Source organism: Erithacus rubecula (genome assembly GCF_903797595.1).
Source record: "Erithacus rubecula genome assembly, chromosome: 6".
NCBI classification, from domain to species: Eukaryota; Metazoa; Chordata; class Aves; order Passeriformes; family Muscicapidae; genus Erithacus; species Erithacus rubecula.
In genome coordinates, this window is record NC_136688.1 from 9,310,734 (window position 1) to 9,331,465 (window position 20,732).

General features: G+C 58.6%; 4 protein-coding genes across 5 annotated transcripts; 3 read left to right on the plus strand and 1 right to left on the minus strand.

The window, feature by feature from the left end:
* The first annotated feature begins 44 nt into the window (after nt 1-44).
* On the plus strand, nt 45-6,552 carry LOC306803500 (aldehyde dehydrogenase family 3 member B1-like). Of its 2 annotated transcripts, XR_013774636.1 has the most exons (11): nt 119-326; nt 480-639; nt 1,657-1,767; nt 1,855-1,975; nt 2,098-2,183; nt 2,387-2,468; nt 2,609-2,995; nt 3,168-3,334; nt 3,509-3,608; nt 4,791-5,866; nt 5,976-6,552. XR_013774636.1 is itself a non-coding variant. In XM_079308996.1 (10 exons), exons 1-10 carry the CDS (start codon nt 226-228, stop codon nt 4,982-4,984), a joined length of 1,512 nt encoding a protein of 503 aa, XP_079165122.1. In that variant the 5' UTR covers nt 45-225; the 3' UTR covers nt 4,985-5,846. The 2 variants fall into 2 exon arrangements, 1 of the variants encoding a protein (XP_079165122.1); XM_079308996.1 differs by lacking the exon at nt 5,976-6,552 and having other exon boundaries at nt 45-326; nt 477-639; nt 4,791-5,846.
* A 139-nt stretch (nt 6,553-6,691) lies between these two features.
* Nucleotides 6,692-8,513, plus strand: NDUFS8 (NADH:ubiquinone oxidoreductase core subunit S8). The gene is given in 8 exon segments (XM_079310003.1): nt 6,692-6,746; nt 6,749-6,769; nt 7,395-7,442; nt 7,524-7,586; nt 7,673-7,762; nt 7,843-8,015; nt 8,091-8,219; nt 8,300-8,513. Coding segments are annotated over 8 exon segments (690 nt in total). The 5' UTR covers nt 6,692-6,712; the 3' UTR covers nt 8,432-8,513.
* Nucleotides 8,514-9,966: 1,453 nt separating this feature from the next.
* On the plus strand, nt 9,967-15,196 carry TCIRG1 (T cell immune regulator 1, ATPase H+ transporting V0 subunit a3). Its single transcript, XM_079309108.1, has 19 exons — nt 9,967-10,396; nt 10,669-10,747; nt 10,833-11,062; nt 11,179-11,273; nt 11,413-11,539; nt 11,618-11,700; nt 11,796-11,889; nt 11,960-12,172; nt 12,566-12,716; nt 12,793-12,932; nt 13,160-13,317; nt 13,389-13,479; nt 13,560-13,678; nt 13,855-14,068; nt 14,154-14,258; nt 14,348-14,458; nt 14,545-14,665; nt 14,751-14,922; nt 15,002-15,196. Exons 1-19 carry the CDS (start codon nt 10,280-10,282, stop codon nt 15,081-15,083), a joined length of 2,502 nt encoding a protein of 833 aa, XP_079165234.1. The 5' UTR covers nt 9,967-10,279; the 3' UTR covers nt 15,084-15,196.
* A 58-nt stretch (nt 15,197-15,254) lies between these two features.
* TBX10 (T-box transcription factor 10) lies at nt 15,255-16,944 on the minus strand (the record flags this gene model as incomplete). The annotated part of the gene is made up of 8 exons (XM_079309993.1): nt 15,255-15,478; nt 15,545-15,633; nt 15,716-15,783; nt 15,852-16,007; nt 16,098-16,269; nt 16,335-16,436; nt 16,509-16,692; nt 16,890-16,944. The coding sequence occupies 8 exons, from the start codon at nt 16,942-16,944 to the stop codon at nt 15,255-15,257; spliced, it is 1,050 nt and encodes a 349-aa protein (XP_079166119.1).
* Nucleotides 16,945-20,732: the final 3,788 nt, after the last annotated feature.

Sequence of the window (20,732 nt, forward strand, 5' to 3'; positions counted from 1 at the left end):
TCCTCTGGTTTGGGGGTGCTGGGAGGGTTGGAGGGGGGTTCCCTATCCCAACAGTTGTAGCTGGAATGGAGCCAGCAGTGACGGTGTGGTGGGGGCAGGCAGCCAAGGGTCAGGCAGGCGGCCAAGGGGCAGAGCAGGAAGCTGGCAGCCACTCTGCTAGCTGAGAAGAGGGAAGCTGTGACTGATAATCCCAGCACAAACATTTTGCCCCACCCCTGTGGGAGCATGGAGACTGCAACTGCCTTCCTGCAGCTCCCGGAGAGCGAGGCCAAGAAAGCCCCTGAGGGTGATGGTGGGAATGGGAGTGTGGACAGTGATGCCACGAGGTGAGAGTGTGGAGGGACAGAGGGTGGCAGGAGGGGTCCCAGTGCTCCATCCTCTCCCTGGAGTGGCAGTTGGATGCCAGGCTGGGACAATGCCGAGCTCTGAGGAGCTGGGATGGGGCTGGTGTCCCTCTAACACCCCTGTCCCCAAAGCAGGAACCCCTATACAGGGCTGGTGAGCCACCTGCGAGCATCCTGGCTTTCGGGCAAGACTCGACCCATGGAATACCGTGTGGCCCAGCTGGAGGCCCTGGGAAAATTCCTGGATGACAAGAAGCAGCAGATCCTGGAGGCCACTGCCTCTGACTTGGGCAAGGTGAGAGGGGACAGGAACAGGAGGACTTGGTGGCTGGAGGAGCTGGGGGGCTCCCACAGCCCAGCTGGGGTGCTTTGTCCTTCTCTCATTGGGTTCTCCAGCCCTGCCTGGGCTCTGCCTCGGGCTTGCAGCCTCTGGATTTGGGAGACTGAGGTGAAGCATGTCCCAGTCACCATCCTCCAGAGTCCATCCCCGCTCTGCCATAGACAGAGGAGGCTGTGGGGAGCCCCTTGACGTGGATAGCTATCATTGATTGAGAGAGAGACAGGGACTACTGATTTGTGATCAGAATCTGAATTTACTGTGAGCTACATGTGCTTATATACCATTTTTAGGAAGGCTAGTAATTTTTCACTACATTCATTTGGTTAAACATCACACAGACAAACTTTACATTTCTGCTTAGTTCAATCTTCTTTCCTGTTACTGGACTTGATCCAATCTTCTTGTAATCTTCAAAGCTCTGTTTTCTCTTGGTTGTCTTGGTTACCAAACTACATATGCTAATTAATTCCACAGTACTCTCTGCCATAGCTTCCACAGATAGCCATTCCCACACCCAGCAACCTCAGTTTCCTTCTTCCCTGGGCAGGTTAATCCCTGATTTCTGTCCCTGCTCCCTGCCCTGAACTTCCCATCTGATTTCACCCCCTTCCCTCCCACAGGAATCACCCAGGCTGCAGCTCCTTGAGCCTGGATCCCCTGGGTCTGCAGCCAGAGCCTTAATACCACACAGGGCTCATTGTCTTCTCCAACCTAGTCCCATTGGACACCCTCCCTATTCTTCCCGTTATCTGGATGAATGGCATCTGCATAACTTTTCCTATTTTTAAGCAACCACTTCTTAAAAAAGTCATGTTGCAGACACAGGAGGTGCTCAACACCCTTAGGAATTAAAATCCAGCATGGGATGTAGAGGGCTTCATTCCCCAAATCCTGGGCAAAACACTATGGAGTGTTGGGATAAGAGAACATGTAAGACATGCCAAGGTGATGTTGCATTCTTGGTGTCTGCAGGCACCCTTTGAAACTGAATTATCTGAGATCCTGCTGTGCAAGAACGAGCTCCATGAGACCCTGAACAACCTCTCCCACTGGATGAAGGATGAGCACGTGAACAAGAACCTGGTGAGAAGGAAGAGGAGAGAGGGTGGGAGGCAGAGCTGGGTGGGATGGTGGTGCAGGGTGGGACCTGACATGGCCAGTGTCCCCCAGGCGATGCAGCTGGACTCTGCCTTCATCCGCAAGGACCCCTACGGGGTGGTGCTCATCATAGCGCCCTGGAATTACCCCATCCAGCTCGTCCTGGTGCCCCTCATTGGGGCCATCGCTGCTGGTGAGCCCAACCCTCCAATCCCCTGGATCCCAGCTGTGCTGAGCACTGGTGAGGGCACCTCATCCATAGAAGGGCTGGCTGTCACAATGTCACAGCTCCAACATCCTGTCTGTCTTCCCCAGGGAACTGTGTCATTGTCAAACCCTCAGAGGTGTCCAAGAGCACAGAAAGACTTGTGGCAGAAGTGCTGCCTTGCTACCTGGACAAGGTGGGACACTCTCCCCATCCCTGTGGCATGGCTGGGGCACCCCTGCACACACTGTGCTGTGCTCTGTGCCTGACTCACACAATCTCTGGTTCCAGGTATTGCCCAACTTCCTTCCTCCATGCCCAGCCAGAGCCCCAGCCTCCTGGGATGGTGTTGGTGGGGACAGATGGTGACAGGAGAGGGTCTTTCTCATTTCCTTGCAGGACTGCTTTGCTGTGGTGACCGGCAGCGTGCCGGAGACCACCAGGCTGCTGGAGAACAAGTTTGACTACATCTTCTTCACAGGTACATCACATGGGACAGAGCAGAGCCCTGCCTGGATGTGGTGCCAGGATCTGGGATGTGTATCTGAGGTCTGGCAGGACCCAGTGCCGTGTGACGGCTGGTGGCATTCCCACCCCAATCCACGTTTTCCCTGCCCGCAGGCAGCCCCCCGGTGGGGCGGATCATCATGACGGCCGCTGCCAAGCACCTGACGCCGGTGACGCTGGAGCTGGGGGGCAAGAACCCCTGCTACGTGTCGGACACCTGCGACGTGACCAACGTGGCGCGGCGCGTGGCCTGGGGCCGCTTCTTCAACGCGGGGCAGACCTGCACCGCGCCCGACTACCTGCTCTGCACCGTGGAGATGCAGGAGAAGCTGCTCCCGGCCCTGCATAAGGCCATCAGCGATTTCTATGGCCCCAACCCCCGAGAGTCCCCGGATTTCGGCCGCATCGTGAGCGACAAGCAGTTCCAGCGGCTGCGGGCGCTGCTGGGCAGCGGGCGCGTGGCCCTCGGGGGACAGACGGACGAGGCAGAGCGCTACATCGGTGAGGATTGGGGGTCACCCACATCCCTGCATGGAGCACAGTGAGGGTTTGGAGTTTATGATGGGAACTGGGTGCTTGGCCAGGTGGCCTGTTGTACGGGAGGTGGGTCCTAGGGGACAATAAAGGTGTCCCCTCTGTGCCTGGCTGATGCTGTCGGGTTTCCTCTCTGCAGCTCCCACGGTGCTGGTGGATGTGCAGCCCTCAGATCCCATCATGCAGGAGGAGATCTTTGGGCCCATCCTGCCCATTGTCATCATTGCCAACATGGATGAAGCCATCGACTTCATCAATAGCCAGGAGCGGCCCTTGGTGCTCTACGCCTTCTCCTCCAATGACAAGGTAGTGCCAAGCCAGGACTACACCTGTGTGCTCCTTGGCAGCTGTATCCAACCATGTTTGTGCTCCAAGAGTTTCCCTTACAGCACACAGCCCTAGTTAGGGGGCATGGATTGTATCTGGAAGTAGGGAAATGGGGTGGGAGACCCATGTTCCATCTTCTTGTGTCACTCCCAGGTGTTGAAGCAGGTCCTGGAGCGAACGAGCAGTGGAGGCTTCTGTGGCAATGACACCCTGATGCATATGACACTGCCCTCGCTGCCATTTGGAGGCATTGGTAGGTCCAAAATCCTCAGTCCTGGCCACTGGGAGCCAGGTGTGATCCATGGTCAGGAAGGATCTCAAGAGGAATTCTCAGCTCCAGAGGGCTCAGTAGTGCATAGGGAAATTCTCCTCCAGAAGCCCTTTGCTTCACCTTGGGCTCTTGGGCTTTGCTGGACACCTGTGGAGCACCCTGAGGTTCTTTGTCTCCATACTCCCCATTCCAGGCTCTGTGGTCCCTGGATCAATGGAAATGTCTTGCTTAAAACATAGGGAATCAGGGCTTGTAGCAACCTGGTTTAGTGGAAGGTGTCCCTGCCCATGGCAGCGGAGTGGAACTGGATAATCTTTTAGGCCCTTTCCAACCCAAACTATTCTGGGATTCCATGATGGAGACACCCCCTTTTTATGGAACGATCTCCACTACCAGCTCCTGTTTTCCACCTTTTCTCCTCTCTTCCCACTCAGCTGGCCAGGAGGCATCAGTGATGTCCCTTTATCCTGGGGCTGCTGATGTGTGAAACACTGAACCTAGTGCATCACCCCAACCACAATTAGTATTTTATCAAGAAGACTGACTGGCTCAGGATGACTCATGGTATTTTATCCCATCAGTTAGAAAATGATGTGTGGATTTCCTTTTTTTTTTGCCAGCCTCCCTGGCTTTCCTGTGCTTATTCCTGGCCAACCAGCTTCCACCTCCCAACATTCATTCTTGGGGCTGGGTCCCACTTCACCAAAGGCACCTTGGTCATTGTGCCTCTACACTCCTACAGTCTTGCCCCCTTGCAGCAGGGCTGGATCCAGCATGGATGGGTTGTCTTTTGGAGTGTATTCCTGTGGTAGGGAAGCCCATCTGGAGGGAGCATCTTGCTGCTGCCATCACCTCATCAGAGACACCCTTTCAGCTGTTAAATATGTTAATTGAAATGGTAAAATCCACTGATGAGAGAGTTTTTGGGAATCTGTCAACCTCCCAGTCTAATCTTCCCACTCCACACATCCACTTGGATGTGCACTAGGTCACCTCCATAGTCCTTTTTGGGTCCCATTCCTGGGAAGCTGATCCATGGCTTGGAAAGCAGCCGGATGAAATTGTGGTGCCGCTTTTACAGACCTGGGAGCTTACCGTGAGTTCTTTGACCCAAAGGATGGCCAGATCCAGCCACCCACCAGGGCCCTGTGCTGTGTATTCCAGGGAACAGCGGCCTGGGGTTGTACCACGGGAAGTTCAGCTTTGACACCTTCTCCCACCAGCGCGGGTGCCTGAAGCGCGGGATGGGCCGGGAGCCCCTCAACGCCCCACGCTACCCCCCCTACGGCAGGAAGACCTTTGGGCTCATCCAGGCCACCTCCACGGTGGCACGCAAGAGTGACTGCACCCTGCTCTGAGATCTCCACATCCCACCTGGAGTCTCCCACTCAGCACAGCTCCTGCTGCTGCTCCTGCTGCCCAGGTGCAATGAGAGGATATGCAATCCACATCCTGTGTGCTTCCCTTTCAGCACCCTGCACTCCTGCTCACCCCAAAAGTCCCTTGTCCCCCACATTTCCCTCCATCCCAGTCCCACATCCCCTGTTTCTGGCTCTTTGGGGCTTGCTTTCCACTGGTACTACCAGAGCAGAGGGGTCTCCTTTGCCCTGCATTGCACACTCTGCCTAGAGAAGATCCACAACAATTCCCTGATCCCAAATCCTTGAGCTGGATCCTGGTTTCTCCTGCTCCATGATCCCAGTTTCCTTTGCCCCATGATCTCAGTGTCCTTTGCCCTGTGTTCCCAGTTTTTCTTGCCCCATGATCTCAGTGTCCTTTGCCCTATGATCCTAGTCTCCTTCATTCCATGCTGCTCCAGTCTGGGGGGCTGGTGGTGCTGGTAAAGGGATACCCATTCCTGCTGGGCTGTGGGTTCTCCTGGCTGAATCCCACAGGGATCCCTCTGGGTGGGCAGATGGAGAGAATTGGACGAGGGAGTTGACATAAACAGTTTAATAGGGAATGGGAAATATTAGAAATTATAATGTAGTACTGACTTTTGCATTTATGTATTAGCCTATGCCTGCTAATATTGACCATAAATACAGTACAATGTGTAATTCTATTTAGCTGTTCATTAGAATAACAATCTATTGGTTTAAGTATGTACCATACAGTTTATAGAAATAGTGGTATGATGAGTGGATTATATTGTAGGCCTTAAAAAACCACAAAATGTTTAGAATGCTTCCATGTGACTGAAAGAATGGTGGGAAATAATTAAGTTGGTTCCCACATCTGCTGACTGACCTCTCCAAGATATGAGACAGTGACAAAGCAGAGCACCGGAGAAGAATCAGAGAAGAATTTGTTCACCCCTTATTGGGGGATGTGGAACAAAGGATGGAGAGAAGAAATAAAACAAATCTCACAGGATGTTGTGCAGTAAAGTTAGACCGTAAAGAAAACAAATCGAAGAGTTGCTGAAACATCAAGAACTCACAAAAAAATGTCTGAATAATGCACGAAGTACATGAATATGTATGTATTTCAGTAATGTAACAGTATATAGATCACACTCTCTGAATTTACCGATGTGTCTTTTGGCCAAAAGCCAAGGGCACCCCAGCCTTGGTTGATTTTTTTATGCCTTATTAAACTTTTAAAAAGAAACTCCTAAATTGCAAATCTCGCTCATCACAGAAACATCCCCGGTGCCCACCTCCAGGGACGGAGCCGGGGCTGAGGGGTCGTGGCCAACGCTGAGCCCCCCACAGGCGGAGCCGGGCTTTGTAGTGAATCCAAGTGTCTGAGCCGCTCCAGCTTCGAGATCCTCCGGCACCCGCGGCCCGAGCTGCTCCAGGCACCGGACGGAAAGCTCGGGAGCTCGGGAAGCCCTGGAAGAGCGGGAGACTCCGCGCCGGCACCGCAACCACACGGCTCCGCCATCAACACGCGCTCCCGCTTCCGCCCCTGAGCCACGCCCCTCCCCCGCCCCACCAATCACCGCGCCGCACGGCCGCGTTCCCCCAATCAGCGGCGCTTCCTCCTCTTCCCTCCCGCCCCTCCGCCCTTTGCGAGACTCCCACCAATGAGAGGCGGGTCCGCCGCCGCTCGCCCCGCCCACGGCGCGCTGCCGCTCGCGCATGCGCAGTGCCCGCGGGGGCGGCCAGGGGTCAGGACGCGGAGGGCCCTTGGGGCAGGTGAGGGGGAATGGGGGGCCCGGGGGAGCTTGGGGGGCTCAAGGCGAGGCCCGCGGCTGTGGTCGTCCCCGGTGGTATGTAGTGGCCGCCTAAATCCCGCTTGGGGCAGAGGGGGCGGCGGGGACACTGCGTTACCCTCCCCCCCGGCCCCTCAGAAGGGACACACAGAGGCAGAGCGGGGACTTTGGGGGTGACAGGGAGGGTCGGTCCCGCCGAGGGCCCAGGTGGGGCCTTGGGGACGGGGATGGGCGAACACGTGGGACCGCAGCACATCAGGGCCCCTGGATCCATAGGGGTGGGAGGGGATGGGACACCTGGATGCCCTGGGGGTGGGGGAGCAGGATGCGCCGGTCCCTTTCAGGGGGTGGACAAGATACCCGCGTCTCCTGGGGGATACACTTGGGCTGCGAGGAGAGACGGGATGCCTGGGTGCCTTGAGAGGGGTTGGCAGAGGAAACAGGATGCCTGGGTCCCTAGGGGGAAGCACCAGTGTGGGGTGTTGGGATAAGGGTGCCTGGGGATCGGGGTCTCTTTGGGTGGAGGGTGGGGATCAGGGTGCCAGTGTCCCCCATGGGAAGTGGGGGCCCTCTGACGGGCCATTGCTGAGATTCCCTCTGCACCCCAGGACCGGCCATGGCAGTGCTGCGACTGCTGTACCAGGCTGCCCGTGCAGGTGAGGCTGCCCGGGAACCCCCAAACCTCCTGAACCCCCAAACCCCATCCTGACCCTGCTGACCCTCCTGTCCCTCCCCAGGCCCCCTGGCCCCGCTGGGCTCCCTGCGCCCGCTCAGCACCAGCACCCCCAGGGACTGTTACAGTGAGTACGGCCATGCCACCCCCCGTGGGGGCTCAGCTCCCACCCCGGGGCTCTGCAGGGTGGGCACAGCTCCCCTCTTCCCACAGAGTACGTCAACGTCCGGGAGCCGGCCATGGACATGCGATCCATCACCGACCGCGCCGCCCAGACCCTGCTCTGGACCGAGCTCGTCCGAGGTGAGACCCGCCCACCCTCCTCATTTGTGGGGTGAGCCCCCCGTCCCAAATATGCCACAGCTCCTCTTTCTCCCTCACAGGCCTGGCCATGACCCTGAGCTACCTTTTCCGAGAGCCGGCCACCATCAATTACCCGTTTGAGAAGGGCCCGCTGAGCCCGCGGTTCCGCGGGGAGCACGCGCTGCGCCGCTACCCGTCCGGGGAGGAGCGCTGCATCGCCTGCAAGCTCTGCGAGGCCGTGTGCCCAGCACAGGTGAGCCTTCCTCCCCCGCCCCCTCCCCCTCCTCCTCCTCCCCCAGGGCTCCACGTGACAGTGTCCCCGTGCCAGGCCATCACCATCGAGGCTGAGCCCCGCGCCGACGGCAGCCGCCGCACCACCCGCTACGACATCGACATGACCAAGTGCATCTACTGCGGGTTCTGCCAGGAGGCCTGTCCTGTGGACGCCATCGTGGAGGTGAGTGCAGCCTGGGGGGACTGGGGGACTCCCTTTTCCCACCACGGTGACCCCAAGGGTGACCCCGTCCCACCCTGCAGGGCCCCAACTTCGAGTTCTCGACGGAGACGCACGAGGAGCTGCTCTACAACAAGGAGAAGCTGCTCAACAACGGCGACAAGTGGGAGGCTGAGATTGCAGCCAACATCCAGGCCGATTACCTGTACCGGTGACGGCCCCTACCCGCCCCCCAAATAAAGTGTTTGGAGGTTCTCCCCCTCTGTTGGCACTGTGGGTGCCAGCCCCTTACTGTAATTCCATGTCTTTTCCTTTCCAGCGCTGGGGTCAGACTCCCTGACCCTTGGGGGAACCCATCCCTGGGTGTGTGGTTGTGATTTGGGGGGCAGATGTGGGTCCTGGGGTTGGGGCAGCAGGTGGTTTGCAGGGAAAGGTGGGAGGTGGAGGTGAGGGCAGGCAAGGATGGAGGGGAAGTGCTGGAGTGATTTGGGAATGTGGGAGCATAATTTCCAGGTTCTGAGGGCAGCCGGGGGCGGGGGGCCATGTAGTCCTGGCAAGGGAGGTTCACAGTAGTACTGTGAGGGTCCCAGTGATGCTTGTGATCCAGGTGATCCCAGCAGAGGGTCCTGGTGGTATCAGTGGGGAACCCTCTTGTGCCATTGGTATGGGTATCCCAGTGGTGCTGGTATTTGGGTACCAGTTTGGGGTGCCCGGCAAGTCTGGCAGCAGTTTCACAGTGTGGAGATCCCAGCAGGGAGATCCTGTGCTTCCACTTAGGACCTGTCCCTTGAAGGTGAGAGTAACACAGGGGTGAATAGAGTAAAAGCACTCTTAACGATGGGTGTTTATAAGTATGTATAACTAAAGTTTATTTTAGAACAATTGGGTTGCAATGGAAAGCAGATATGTAGCCGTTTCAGTCATTATTATCTACAGTAATACAGCAACACGAAAGCATAAAAAACGTTACTTTAAAGAAATGTATAAGGGAAAAGAAAAAAGAACTAAAAGATTAGGGAAAAAACAAATCACACGTGGCAGATCTTGTGACTTGGTTGTTGCAATTTAGTTGTCCCTTGGTCGAAGTGATGGTCTTGATCTGTCGGCAGTGGGGGAAGTCAGATGGGTTCAAACTTGATCAGGCTCGGGGGGAACGCCCAAGTTTCAACCCTCTGGTGAACGGCCTCAGAAATGAGTCTGGGAGCGCTTCGGGGGTGTTCGATGCTCAGTGATCCCTCCTCAGCCGCCTGTCACGGCGGCGCAGTTCAGCCGCTGATGCCGGAGGGGAAGTATTAGAACTGAGTTGTGCAAGGGAGAGCCACGAGCACGACGAGAACGACCACTGAGCTTCACCATCGAGCCTTGCAGGATGCAGGCAGTGACAGTTCACCCCCTTTGTTTTATGCAGATTGGGCAGCAGCACCCCAAACCTCTTCTGTCCAGGGATGGCAACCTGGCTCCTGCACAGACAGGGATTGTTTTGAGTGATTACTAGCTAGCAGTCCGGTTTCACACCGGAGTGCGGGTCCTGTTGATGCTGGCGGGCGGTTTCCCATTTCCATCCTCCTCGGGGGATGCTGCGAGGCTCCTGTCTCGGGGTTTGCGGTATATCCCGGGGAGCGGCGGGGCGGTCCCTCCCGGCCGGGGCCGGGCTCTTCCTGGGGAAGAGGAAGTGCTGGATCCCGGCCGAGCTCGGCGGGTGGGTCCGGAGCGGGTCCGGCCCCGGGGCGGCCGGGGCGGTCCCGGGGCGGGGAATGGCCGGGCCTGACTCACAGGCAGCTGAATGGGGCGGGGGCTGGAGGGGGAAGGGGGCATTTCGAAAGTGCTTTGCCAGCCCGGTGCCGGGCACAGCCGCGTGTGGCTGAGCGGGACGGTTCCCCACGGCCGGGACACCGGGGCGACCTCTGCCCTGTTGTCCCCCTTTCCAGCCCGCACCCCCCTTCCTCTCAGTTCCCCATTCTCATCCCACCCCGCTCCCTCCTGTTCCGTTCTGTCCCATCCCCAGGTGTGTCCCTGACGCCGCCGCGCCCCGGTCCGGTTCGGCCCGGGGGTCTCGGGGGGCCATGGGGTCCCTGTTCCGCAGCGAGGAGGTTTGCCTGGCCCAGCTCTTCCTCCAGTCGGCTTCTGCCTACAGCTGCATCAGCGAGCTGGGGGAGCGCGGGCTGCTGGAGTTCAGAGACGTGAGTCGGGGCTGGGCGGGCGTTTTGGGGTGTCTGGGGTGCGAGGGGTCCGGCTGGCTGGGCCTGGGTTGCAGTGGGTTTGGGATGCATGGTTTGGGGTGCTCTGTGTGCAGGGGCTTTGGTCCGCTCGCGTTTGGGGTGGGTGTTTTGGGGTGCCGTGGGAACAGGGAAGTTGGTCAGGCTGGGTTTGGTGCCTGGGCCGCCTGTTCCCGCAATGGGGATGCTGAACCCCCAGTCTAATGTGGGGCCAAGCCTTGACTGTACCCCCGCAGCTGAACCCCCATGTGAGCCCCTTCCAGCGGCGCTTCGTGGGCGAGGTGCGGCGCTGCGAGGAGATGGAGAAAACCTTCAGTGAGTGCCGGGGGGCCGCGGGCTGACTTTGAGGGGGCTTTTCAGGCTCGGGCCCCTCAATCTGACCGTGTCCCCCCTTGTCCAGCCTTCCTGCAGCAGGAGCTGCGGGCCGCGGGGCGGGTGCCGGGGCCGTGTGCCGAGAGCCCGCGGGCTCCGGCGGCGCGGGAAGCGCTGCGGGTGCAGGAGCAATCGGAGCAGCTGGCGCAGGAGCTGCGGGAGGTGTCCCGGAACCGCGCGTCCCTGCGGGACAACCTGCGGAACCTGCGCCAGTACCTGCACGTGCTGCGCGAGGGACAGCGCTTCACCAGCCTGCCGGTGGGTCCGGGGGTCCCCGACAGTGGGTCCGGGGGTCCCCGCCCGCCTGCTGCTTTGGGTGCTGCTTCGTGCCTCAGTTTCCCCCAGGCTCACCCCTCTGCTCCGCATCACCGCAGGCCCCCCTGGGCTCCCCGCCGCGGCCACGGGCGCTCTCGGAGCGTGAGCCCATCCTCGACCCTTCCCTGCACCAGCACCTGGAGCGCAAGATCAAGTGAGAGAGGGAAAGGTGTGGGGTCGGGGGTGGAGAGGGGCTCTGGGGCAGCTGGGATAAGGCTTGGAGATGACCCGTGGGGCAGTGGTGCAGCCGTGGAGCGGTTTGCCTATCCCAACACTCTGCTGTGTCCCTGCAGCTTCGTGGCCGGCGTCATCCACCCGTGGCGAGTGACCGCCTTCGAGCGGCTGCTGTGGCGCGCCTGCCGCGGGTACCTGGTGGCCTCCTTCGTGGAGATGCCCGAGCCCATGGAGGACCCGGCCACGGTGAGGCAGCTGGGGAGAGGGGGCTGGCACGACTGTGGGGCTGGGACACCAGAGTGACACAGGCTGTGCTGTCCCCAGGGCGAGAGCATCACCTGGGTCATCTTCCTCATCTCCCACTGGGGCGAGCAGATTGGGCAGAAGATCCACAAAATCTCGCACTGGTGAGTGGCCATGCCCATGGGGAGGTTTATTCAGTAACACCCGCTCTGGACTCTGCCCTGACACCCCCTGACACGGCGATGTCCCTCCGTCCCAGCTTCCACTGCCAGGTGTATTCATACCCGGAGAGTGAGGCCAGCAGGACAGACACCATTGCCAAGCTGCACGGGCAGATCCAGGAGCTCAGCGTGGTGAGCTGGGTGCCATGAGGGCATGTGGGGGCCACGCTTGGATCGCCATCCCTGACACAGGTGCCCACAGACGCTGGAGGAGACGGAGAAGTACCTGGCGGAGGTGCTGGACAAGGTGGCCGTGGCGCTGCCCACCTGGCGTGTGCAGGTGCAGAAGATGAAGGCCATCTACCTCGTCCTCAACCAGTGCAGCTTCGATGTCACCAAGAAGTGCCTCATCGCCGAGGTCTGGTGTCCCGTGCAGGACCTCACCCAAGTGCAGGATGCCCTGCGCCAGGGATCCGTGAGTGGCTTGGCATCCCCATGTCCTTGCACCAGGGGTTGTTCAGTGTATCCACGTTCTGATTGTGGTGTTGCTCAGTTGTCCTTGTGTCAGGAATTGCTCTGTGTTCCCATGTCCTTGTGCCTGGGTTTCTCGGTGTCTCATGTCTTCTCGGTGTCCCCATGTCCTCATGACTGGGGTTGTTCTGTGTCTACATGTCCTTTGTGTGGGGTTGCTCAGTGTCCCCATGTCCTCATGCCAGATGTCGCTTGGTGTCCCTATGTCCCCCCATCATGGTGGGGCATGTGCCAGGCTGGGGAGGGATGGTGGGATGGGTGCCAGGGACAGGCTCCACGTGCCAAGCAGTAGAGTGCCAGGGGTGCCAGGATCAGGTTCTGGGTGCTGTTCCCTCAGTACCAGAGTGGCTCCAGCGTGGAGTGCTTCGTGCAGCGCGTCCCCACCTCAGAGAGCCCCCCCACCCTCATCCGCACCAACAAGTTCACCGCCGGCTTCCAGAGCATCGTGGACGCCTATGGAGTGGCCAGTTACCAGGAGGTGAACCCCGGTACGGCCCCTGGCACCCCCTGAGGACCAGGGCTGAGAGGGGACCCCTTGTGTAACACACTCCCTGTGTCCCACAGCACCCTACGCCATCATCACCTTCCCCTTCATCTTCGCCATCATGTTTGGGGACGTGGGGCACGGGCTGCTCATGTTCCTCTTTGCGCTCTGGATGGTGCTGTACGAGGACAGCCCCCGCCTGCGGCGGGGCACCAACGAGGTGGGGGCAGGATGCAGCAGGATGGAGGGGTGGGATGCAGCTGGGGCATGGAGTGGGGTTGGAGGTGTGGGACGTGGTTGGGGATGTGGGATGGGGATGTGGATGATACAAAATGAGGCTTGTGGCTCAGGACAGGGACAGTATGGGTCAGGGTGGTTGTGTGGGAAGGGAACGGTGTGGGGCAGGGGAGGTGGTGTGGGACATGGGAATGGTGTTTGCTCCCCTAGATCTGGCTGATGTTCTTCGAGGGGCGCTACCTCATCTTGCTTATGGGCGCCTTCTCCATCTACACCGGATTCATCTACAACGAGTGCTTCAGCAAGGCCACCGTCATCTTCCCCTCCGCCTGGAGCGTGGCCACCATGGCCAACCACTCTTCCTGGAGGTGGGGTCCCACCCCTGTGCCCCTTCCCTGGGTCCCCCTCTCCCTGCTGACACCCCTTGCTCTACCCCCAGCTCTGCGTACCTCGCCACCCACCGCTTGCTCACCCTGGACCCCAACATCACCGGTGTCTTCCGAGGGCCGTATCCATTTGGGATTGACCCAGTGAGTGTCCCGTGGGGAGAACAACGAGGTAGGACCCTCTTTGGGGTGGTGCAGAGTCTCACCCACCTTGTTTGTGGCAGATCTGGAGCTTGGCCACCAACCACCTCAACTTCCTCAACTCCTTCAAGATGAAGATGTCAGTGGTGCTGGGCATCGTGCACATGGGCTTTGGTGTCGTGTTGGGGATCTTCAACCACGTGTGAGTCCTTGGGCTGCACCCGTGGGCTCTGGTCATGCCAAGGGGATCGGGATTGGACTCACCTGGGTGGGATGAGGTGGCACCTGGGGTCTTGTATCTCTGCACCTTGGTGGGTGCCGAGGACATGCGAGTGTGAGGAGGGACAGGCTGAGCATAGCCCATGTCCTCCCACCCAGGCACTTCAAGCAGCGGCACCGGCTGGTCCTGGAGTTCCTCCCAGAGATTATTTTCCTCCTGGCTCTTTTTGGCTACCTGGTGGTCCTCATCTTCTACAAATGGATCAAGTTCAGTGCTGCTGACTCCCGGGTGGCCCCCAGCATCCTCATCCACTTCATTGACATGTTCCTCTTCACCTCCAATGCCGACAACCTCCCGCTCTACCCGGGGCAGGTACCACCCCACTGCCCTGGTGGCATCTGCTCCCCACCCCAGCTGGGAGAGGGGTAGACTCCAAAATGCTCTCCTCATGCTGCAGGTGCCAGTGCAGACAGCGCTGGTGGTGCTGGCGCTGGCGTCGGTGCCCGTCCTGCTCCTGGGAACGCCACTGTACCAGTGGTGCCGGCAGCGTGCCCCGAGGACGGTAAGGCCAGGGGCCGTGGGGGGCTCCATGGGGAGGATCCCATGGGGGGATCATGGGGAGGTCTCACTGCTGATGCTGTCCTGGTGCAGCCACTGGCCACAGGGGAACAGGAGCCGCTGCTGGAGGGACAGGACGCCGGGAATTCCGTCAACGCCACCACAGAGGACGTGGAGAGCGGGCGCCATGGCCCTGATGCCATGGTGAGGGGCATTCAGGCAGGCTTTGGTGGTTGGATGAGGGTGTCTGTGCCCTCTGCTGATGTCCCATGTTCCCTCCCTCCCTGCAGCACTCGGACTTCGCTGAAATCTTCATGCACCAGGCGATCCACACCATTGAGTACTGCCTGGGCTGCGTCTCCAACACCGCGTCCTACCTGCGGCTCTGGGCGCTCAGCCTGGCCCACGCCCGTGAGTGCCCTTGGTCCCCCCTTGTCCCGCTCAGAGCCAGGCGGACCCTCACTCCCCCTCCCGCTCTTGTCCCTCCCATTCCCAGAGCTCTCGGAGGTCCTGTGGACCATGGTGATGCGGAACGGCTTCGTGGGGCTGAGCTATGTGGGCGGCGTGGTGCTGGTGCCCGTCTTCGCCGCCTTCGCCGTGCTGACCGTGGCCATCCTGCTGGTGATGGAGGGGCTCTCTGCCTTCCTCCACGCCCTGCGCCTGCACTGGTGAGCCCCCAGAGCTGATTGGGGTCTGGGGGGGGTGATGGACCCCCCAGAGCACTCCTGAACCCCCTCTCCTTGCCAGGGTGGAGTTCCAGAATAAGTTCTACGTGGGTGCCGGGTACAAGCTGTGCCCCTTCGCCTTCGCCCCGGACACCTGGGATTAGCCATGCCACGGGGATTCCAGGGGCTTGGAACATCAGCTGCGCCTCAAATTCCCCCCACTGGACCCCTGGAGCCTCCTTGGCAGTGAATAAAGCTGTCCCTGTGTCTCCCCCCAGCTCTGTCTTGCCATTGCTTGGGTAGGAGGTGCAGGGGGTGCTTGGGGGTGCCCCCCATCACTGCTGGCCATAGCCAAAGGTGGGGGCTGTGGGGGGGCCATAGGTGCTGAGTGGGGGGAAGGCAGGCAGGGGGTAGGGCAGTGTGCGGGGTTTGGCTCCCACATAAACACCAGGGGGGCAGGTGAGGGGCTGGAAGGTGGGTGCAGGGAGCTCGGGGAAACTGGGGGGTGCTGCTGGTTGTTGGGGGGCAGAAGCCAGAGCCCCGTGGCCGCGTGGAGCCCCTGCGGCGGGGAGAGGCAGCAGCAGAGGCTCAGCCCCCCCTGCAGCCCCCCCTGCAGCCCCCCTACCTTTCTCCTGCTTCTCGGGGCGGGGGGGCAGCAGGGTGGCCCGGGCACGGGGCACCGCGCCCAGCAGGGACCCTGCCGGTGCCCCACACCTGCAAGAGAGGTGGGGTGGGGGCTCAGGGGGTGGCTCGACACCTTCACCTGGCGCGGGGGTGACATCCAGGGGTGCCTTACCACGGCTCGGGGTCGCCGTCCCGAAATCCTTTGGCAAAGGGGTTGCTGGCGATCTTCAGCTGGGTGATCTGCAGAGGGGAGCGGGGTCAGGGAGTTCCTGGGTGGGTGCCCCAATCCCCTTCTGGCCGGTGCTCACCCGGTGATTCTGGTAGGCTGTCACTGCCATGAACTGGGTCTCGGGGAAGCTGAAGGACTTGAAGTTCTGGTGGGCGAAGCGCTCGCTGTCGCGCCGCGGATCCACGAAGACGACGTGGAAGCGGGGCTGGTAGCGGTGCATGGAGTTGAGGATGATCTGGGGGTGGGAAAGAGGAGGTGGCCGGACCCCCCTGGGCAGGGTTGCACCGTGTCCCCCCCATCACCCACCCCGCAGCGGGGTCCTCACGTGGCCATTGTCGTCCAGGAGGTTGTTGGTCAGCTTGAGCTTGTCGAAGGACACGATCTGCCGCATCCACTGCGCGCCCTTGGCCGGGGAGTCGGGATGGAAGTGCACGCGGCCAGGAGCCGCCGGCTCGGCTCGGCCCGCCGCCAGCCAGGACGAGCTGTGGAAGGCGTATCTGCAGGGAGGGAGGGGCTCAGCTCACCCAGATCTGGTCCCCTGCCCCCATTGCCCCATCCCCACCTGTATCTCTTGTCGTCCAGTGGGATGAAATCCATGAGCAGGACGTAGTCGGCCAATGGGTCCAACCCCGACAGCTTCACCTGGAAGGTGGGGAACATCCTCCTGCACAGAGAGGGGGGTGGGAAGGGGGTGCCTCCCCGCCTTTGCAGCCCTCCAGGCCACCCCAGTTCCCACCTGCCTGCCTTGGTGACGATCATCTCGGTGCCCAGGCGGTTGAACTCCTCCCAGAGGCTGCCCATCTCCAGCCGTGCCGCGGCGTGGCACACGCGCCGGTTCTTGCCGCCGGCCCCCGGCCCCTCGCCAGCCCACCCGAGGCCGGGGGCGCACGGAGACCCCTCACCCGGGCCCGCCAGGAAAGCTGCAGAGGGTTGAAGGGGTGCTGGTTTTGGGGGAGCAGACCCCGTGTGGGGCTATCCCATCAAACTCTCCCTCCATGGAGATGGTGGCAGGATCAGGGTGTCCTGTCCTCCACCGCAGTGGCGTTTCATCCCCATTCCCGCCACACCCCAAAACGCGGCAGGACTCCAGCACTGTGCTGTCACGGATGGGTTTTACCTGCCATGGGTGTGGTGGCAGGGCAGGAGGTGTCCGTGGCTCCGTTCCCCGGCATGGTGGCAGCGGGACCCCGTCAGTCCCTTCCCGGTGCAGCGCCGGCTCCGCAGTGTCCCTGCAGCCTGCCGGGGGTTTTATGCCCCAGCTCGGGGCTGCAGAGGCGGGGGCTGGAGCCGAGGTGGTCCTCGGGGGCTGGAGCACGGCCCCCTTCCCCAGCCTGCCTTCGCGCCTTGACGTGGCGATGATGGACGGGAGGCGAGCAGTGGCACCGCTGGGACCACCACCAGTCCCCAAACAGGGCTTGGGATGCCCCGGGCTGGGCAGGGACATCTTTCTTGGGGTCTCCTTGTCCTTTCATATCACAGATGTGAGCGGGGGGAGGTGGGGGCTCCCCCAGGCAAAGCCCCTCTCGGTTGGCGGCCGTCACCACCTGATATTGAAGTCCACGGAGAGGTGCTGAGGCATCGGCGAAGATCCACTGCTCCAGCAGAGCCTCCGCGGCTCCGGAGGCAGGAACGAGCTGTCCCCTCCCCAAAACCCCCCCAGGGTGGGTCCAGTCTCTGCCCTGATGCCTGGGACCCCCTGTGCCCCTCACTGCAGTGACAGCGGGAGATGGATGGGGACAAGCGGGTGCCGCGGGCTCTTTGTGGGAGGTGACGGACACCGGGATGGGGAAAAGCAGGGGGGTTACTCCAGAGCCCCCCTGCTCCCCTCCAAACCGCACTGGGGCCATGGGCACTGTCTCACAGCACACCATGGATTGTATTCTAGAGGGATGAGGGATTCTGAGGGTCGGGGAGAGGCTCTGGAGGGCCAAGGGATGTCCTTGTGGGTTTGCTGGTGGCTTTCTGTGCCTGTTGGTGTCCCAGTGATGGCGGCACCGGCCTGAACTCCCTCCCTGCCCTGCTCTCCCAGCTGGGACTAACCCTTCTGTCCTGCCTTGAGTTCAGCACTCGAATCCTTCCCGTGTCCGTCGTGACACGAGGGGACCCCGTGTCCCCGCGCACAGTGGGGCGGCCAAGGGGGCAGCATTTGGGAGCAGGGCTGATGTGTAGCGGGCAGGAAACACCTCCGCAGGTCCCCCCGCATCCCGCACACGTGTCCGTGCCCCGCGGAGCCGAATCAGCCCCATCCATCTCCCGCTGTCAGCCGGGCTGGGAGCGGGGCGGCATCGAGCGCCAGATGAGGAGGGGCGAGAGGCAGCGCTGACAGCGGGCAGAGGCTGGAGGGGGCTCAGCCCCGGCAGGATCCGACCTGCCACGGCACTTCCACAGCTCCTGCGTGGAACTGGAGGAGCTTAAAGGCCCTTTCCAACCCGAGCTGTGAGGTTCTCAGATCTCCAGTGCTCTACGGCACCAGCTCCGGAGTTCCTAGGCTGTTACTTCGTCGGGTTATCTTAAATGAGCAAAGCAGCTAATAGTTAAAAAGTTATTTATTACAAAGCACATCTTGTTACAAAGCACATCAGTCTCAACATGCACGCAGATAAGCAATGGAAAAAGCAGTGGCAATGGCAAATGGCTAAAAGCTGAATGCCTAAAAGCAACAACTCTCCCCACATATATCCCTTATATATTTTTCTAACAAGCTAAGATGCCAACTCAGACCACCTCTCCTTAACCTATTAGAGTTCTAGTTTCTTAGCACACCAGGTTATGTACAGAACTATGCTTACACTCTGAAAAATGTAAGCAAATATTCTTACTATAGCTCTATTATGTCTATGTCCCATCTATAGCTGTGGTCCTGGAGCCTCCATTGAAGATATCAGTATGTTTCAACCTTCACTAGAACTCACTCTGCTACTCTGGCATTTGAAACCTTTCACTTACTAAAAGCATTAAAACTCACCCTAAAACTACTGACTTACTTCTACTTAAACATCTACTTTGTGTGAGTGGCTTAATATACTTTAATCCATCAAAAGGCTTTAATTCAACCCCTGCACTCTGATTTCTCTCTGAAAAATTCATAGAGACCCCTGACTCACTGACTCCAACAGGAGCCATCCCAGGATTCTCTGGCCAGTGTAGGTAACTGCAGGTGGATCTCCTCAACCCATGTTGAAGCACATGATACAAAGTGGCTTTTCAAAATGAACTTTTCTACTCACAAATGGGCAGATGTGAGCCTGAAAAAAATTCAAAAAAGGAAAACAGTGCATCTTTCCCACTGGGAATAATTGCCCCAGACAGCAGGACAGGCTGGACAGAGCTATGGAGGGTGTGGTGGCCACCAAGGTGGAACAGAAGAGCTCTGGCAGATGATCCGATGACTCCCTGCAATGAGCCTCTGACTCAGCTGGAATAGGGAAGTAAAAGCCGCTGGGAGGGGCAGTGAGGGGAGAAGAGGAATTGACCCTGTTTCACATGGTGGGGGCAACAGGGAAGTGAGAGGGCAGAAAGTAGAAATTCTAATTTCTCAGCCTGAAATGCACACATCTGTTAGGTCACAGTGGGCAACTCGAGCAGCAGCTGGCTCTTTATTGATTTTATTTATTAATTTTTAATTTTTGTCTTTAATTTTTAAAACCCTGATTGAAAAAAAGAGGAAGAGAATTTTAGCAGGTAGAGTTATACCCTGGAAATATCCAAGGCCAGATTGGCCAGAGCTTGGAGCACCTTGGAGTAATAAAAGGTGTCCATGGCAGGGGCTGGAACTGGATGGGCTTTAAGGTAATTCCAATCTAAACAATTCCAGGTTCTAGGATCTGCTCTAGGGAACATGTAGGTCAAAAGAGATTTGATAATTGGAAAGACAAAACAATAATTTCCTTAATTATATCCATTACTTAATAGTTTTTTCCCCTCTCATATATAATAAATAAAAAATATATTATACAAACATAATTATGTATAATTAAAAGGTAATATAGAATCAGAGAAGAATTTTAAAAGTCTTTCAAACTCAAGTCTTCAACAAAGCCCTTTGATTTTGTTTCTCTCCTCCTGACACCTCTGTGTCCACGAGTGGCATTGCTCCAGCTCTGCAGGCATCCATTGCCATGGGGATCCCATCCCTGAAAACCCCAGGGAGAAACCTTGGGATGGATCCCAAGGCCTCTGGGGAAGGCTCATTCTGTTTTCAGGTGCTTCAGAGACCCTTTGGCAGCTGTTCACATGGGGAAGGTGTAAATGTTAAAATCTTCCAGCCGTGTTAGAGGATGGAACCGGAAAAGCTTCCTGGTCTCAGCAAGGCCAATGGAACTTGAGGACTTAGTTCAAGGATTTGTGAATATCTTGACTCAAGCTGCCATTAAGTAAATGTGGAATTTTAAGTGGTTTTGGGACAATCTGTTGCTGAATGGGAACAGTTATAAGTTTGATTAGGAAGGAGTGGTTTTCCCTTGAAGCTGCACATGGATGAACTTGCAGTCAGGAATGCTGGTCTCATTTTAATTGACCCAAATTGATTGGAAATCACTTCAAGGGTGTCTGTTGTCAATTTAATGCAACACTAATTAATGTGGAAAATTAAGGCTTGATGTAATTGTATTTGTTATTGTATTTATTTGTCCTTAAATAAAAACATCTCCCTTCTCCCCTGAAAAATGTCATCCCTTCCTGGGATGGGGTATCCACAAGTTCTCTGGCACAGGTGTCCAAGGCCAGGCTGGGCAGGGCTTGGAGCAGCCTGGGATAGTGGAAGGTGTCCCTGCCCACGGCATGGAACGAGATCAGCTTTGGGATCCCTTCCCTCCCAGCCCATTCCAGGATTCCATAATTCTGTGTGCTGCACTCAGACCCGGCTTGTTGATGCCTCCAAACCTCCCCCACCATCTCCTCCCCACTGTGCCACTTCCACCCAGGCCAGGCTGATTTTCCACCCCAGCTGCAGTTTCTGATT

Bases quoted from the DNA above. Each gene is read 5' to 3' on its own strand.
- LOC306803500 (XM_079308996.1), top strand. From the start codon at position 226: ATGGAGACTGCAACTGCCTTCCTGCAGCTCCCGGAGAGCGAGGCCAAG. The intron at 3,335-3,508 runs GTAGTGCCAAGC...TGTCACTCCCAG, and splicing joins CCTTCTCCTCCAATGACAAG to GTGTTGAAGCAGGTCCTGGA. The intron at 3,609-4,790 runs GTAGGTCCAAAA...TGTGTATTCCAG, and splicing joins GCTGCCATTTGGAGGCATTG to GGAACAGCGGCCTGGGGTTG.
- TCIRG1 (XM_079309108.1), top strand. From the start codon at position 10,280: ATGGGGTCCCTGTTCCGCAGCGAGGAGGTTTGCCTGGCCCAGCTCTTC. The intron at 11,274-11,412 runs GTGAGAGAGGGA...GTGTCCCTGCAG, and splicing joins CACCTGGAGCGCAAGATCAA to CTTCGTGGCCGGCGTCATCC. The intron at 14,923-15,001 runs GTGAGCCCCCAG...TCTCCTTGCCAG, and splicing joins CACGCCCTGCGCCTGCACTG to GGTGGAGTTCCAGAATAAGT.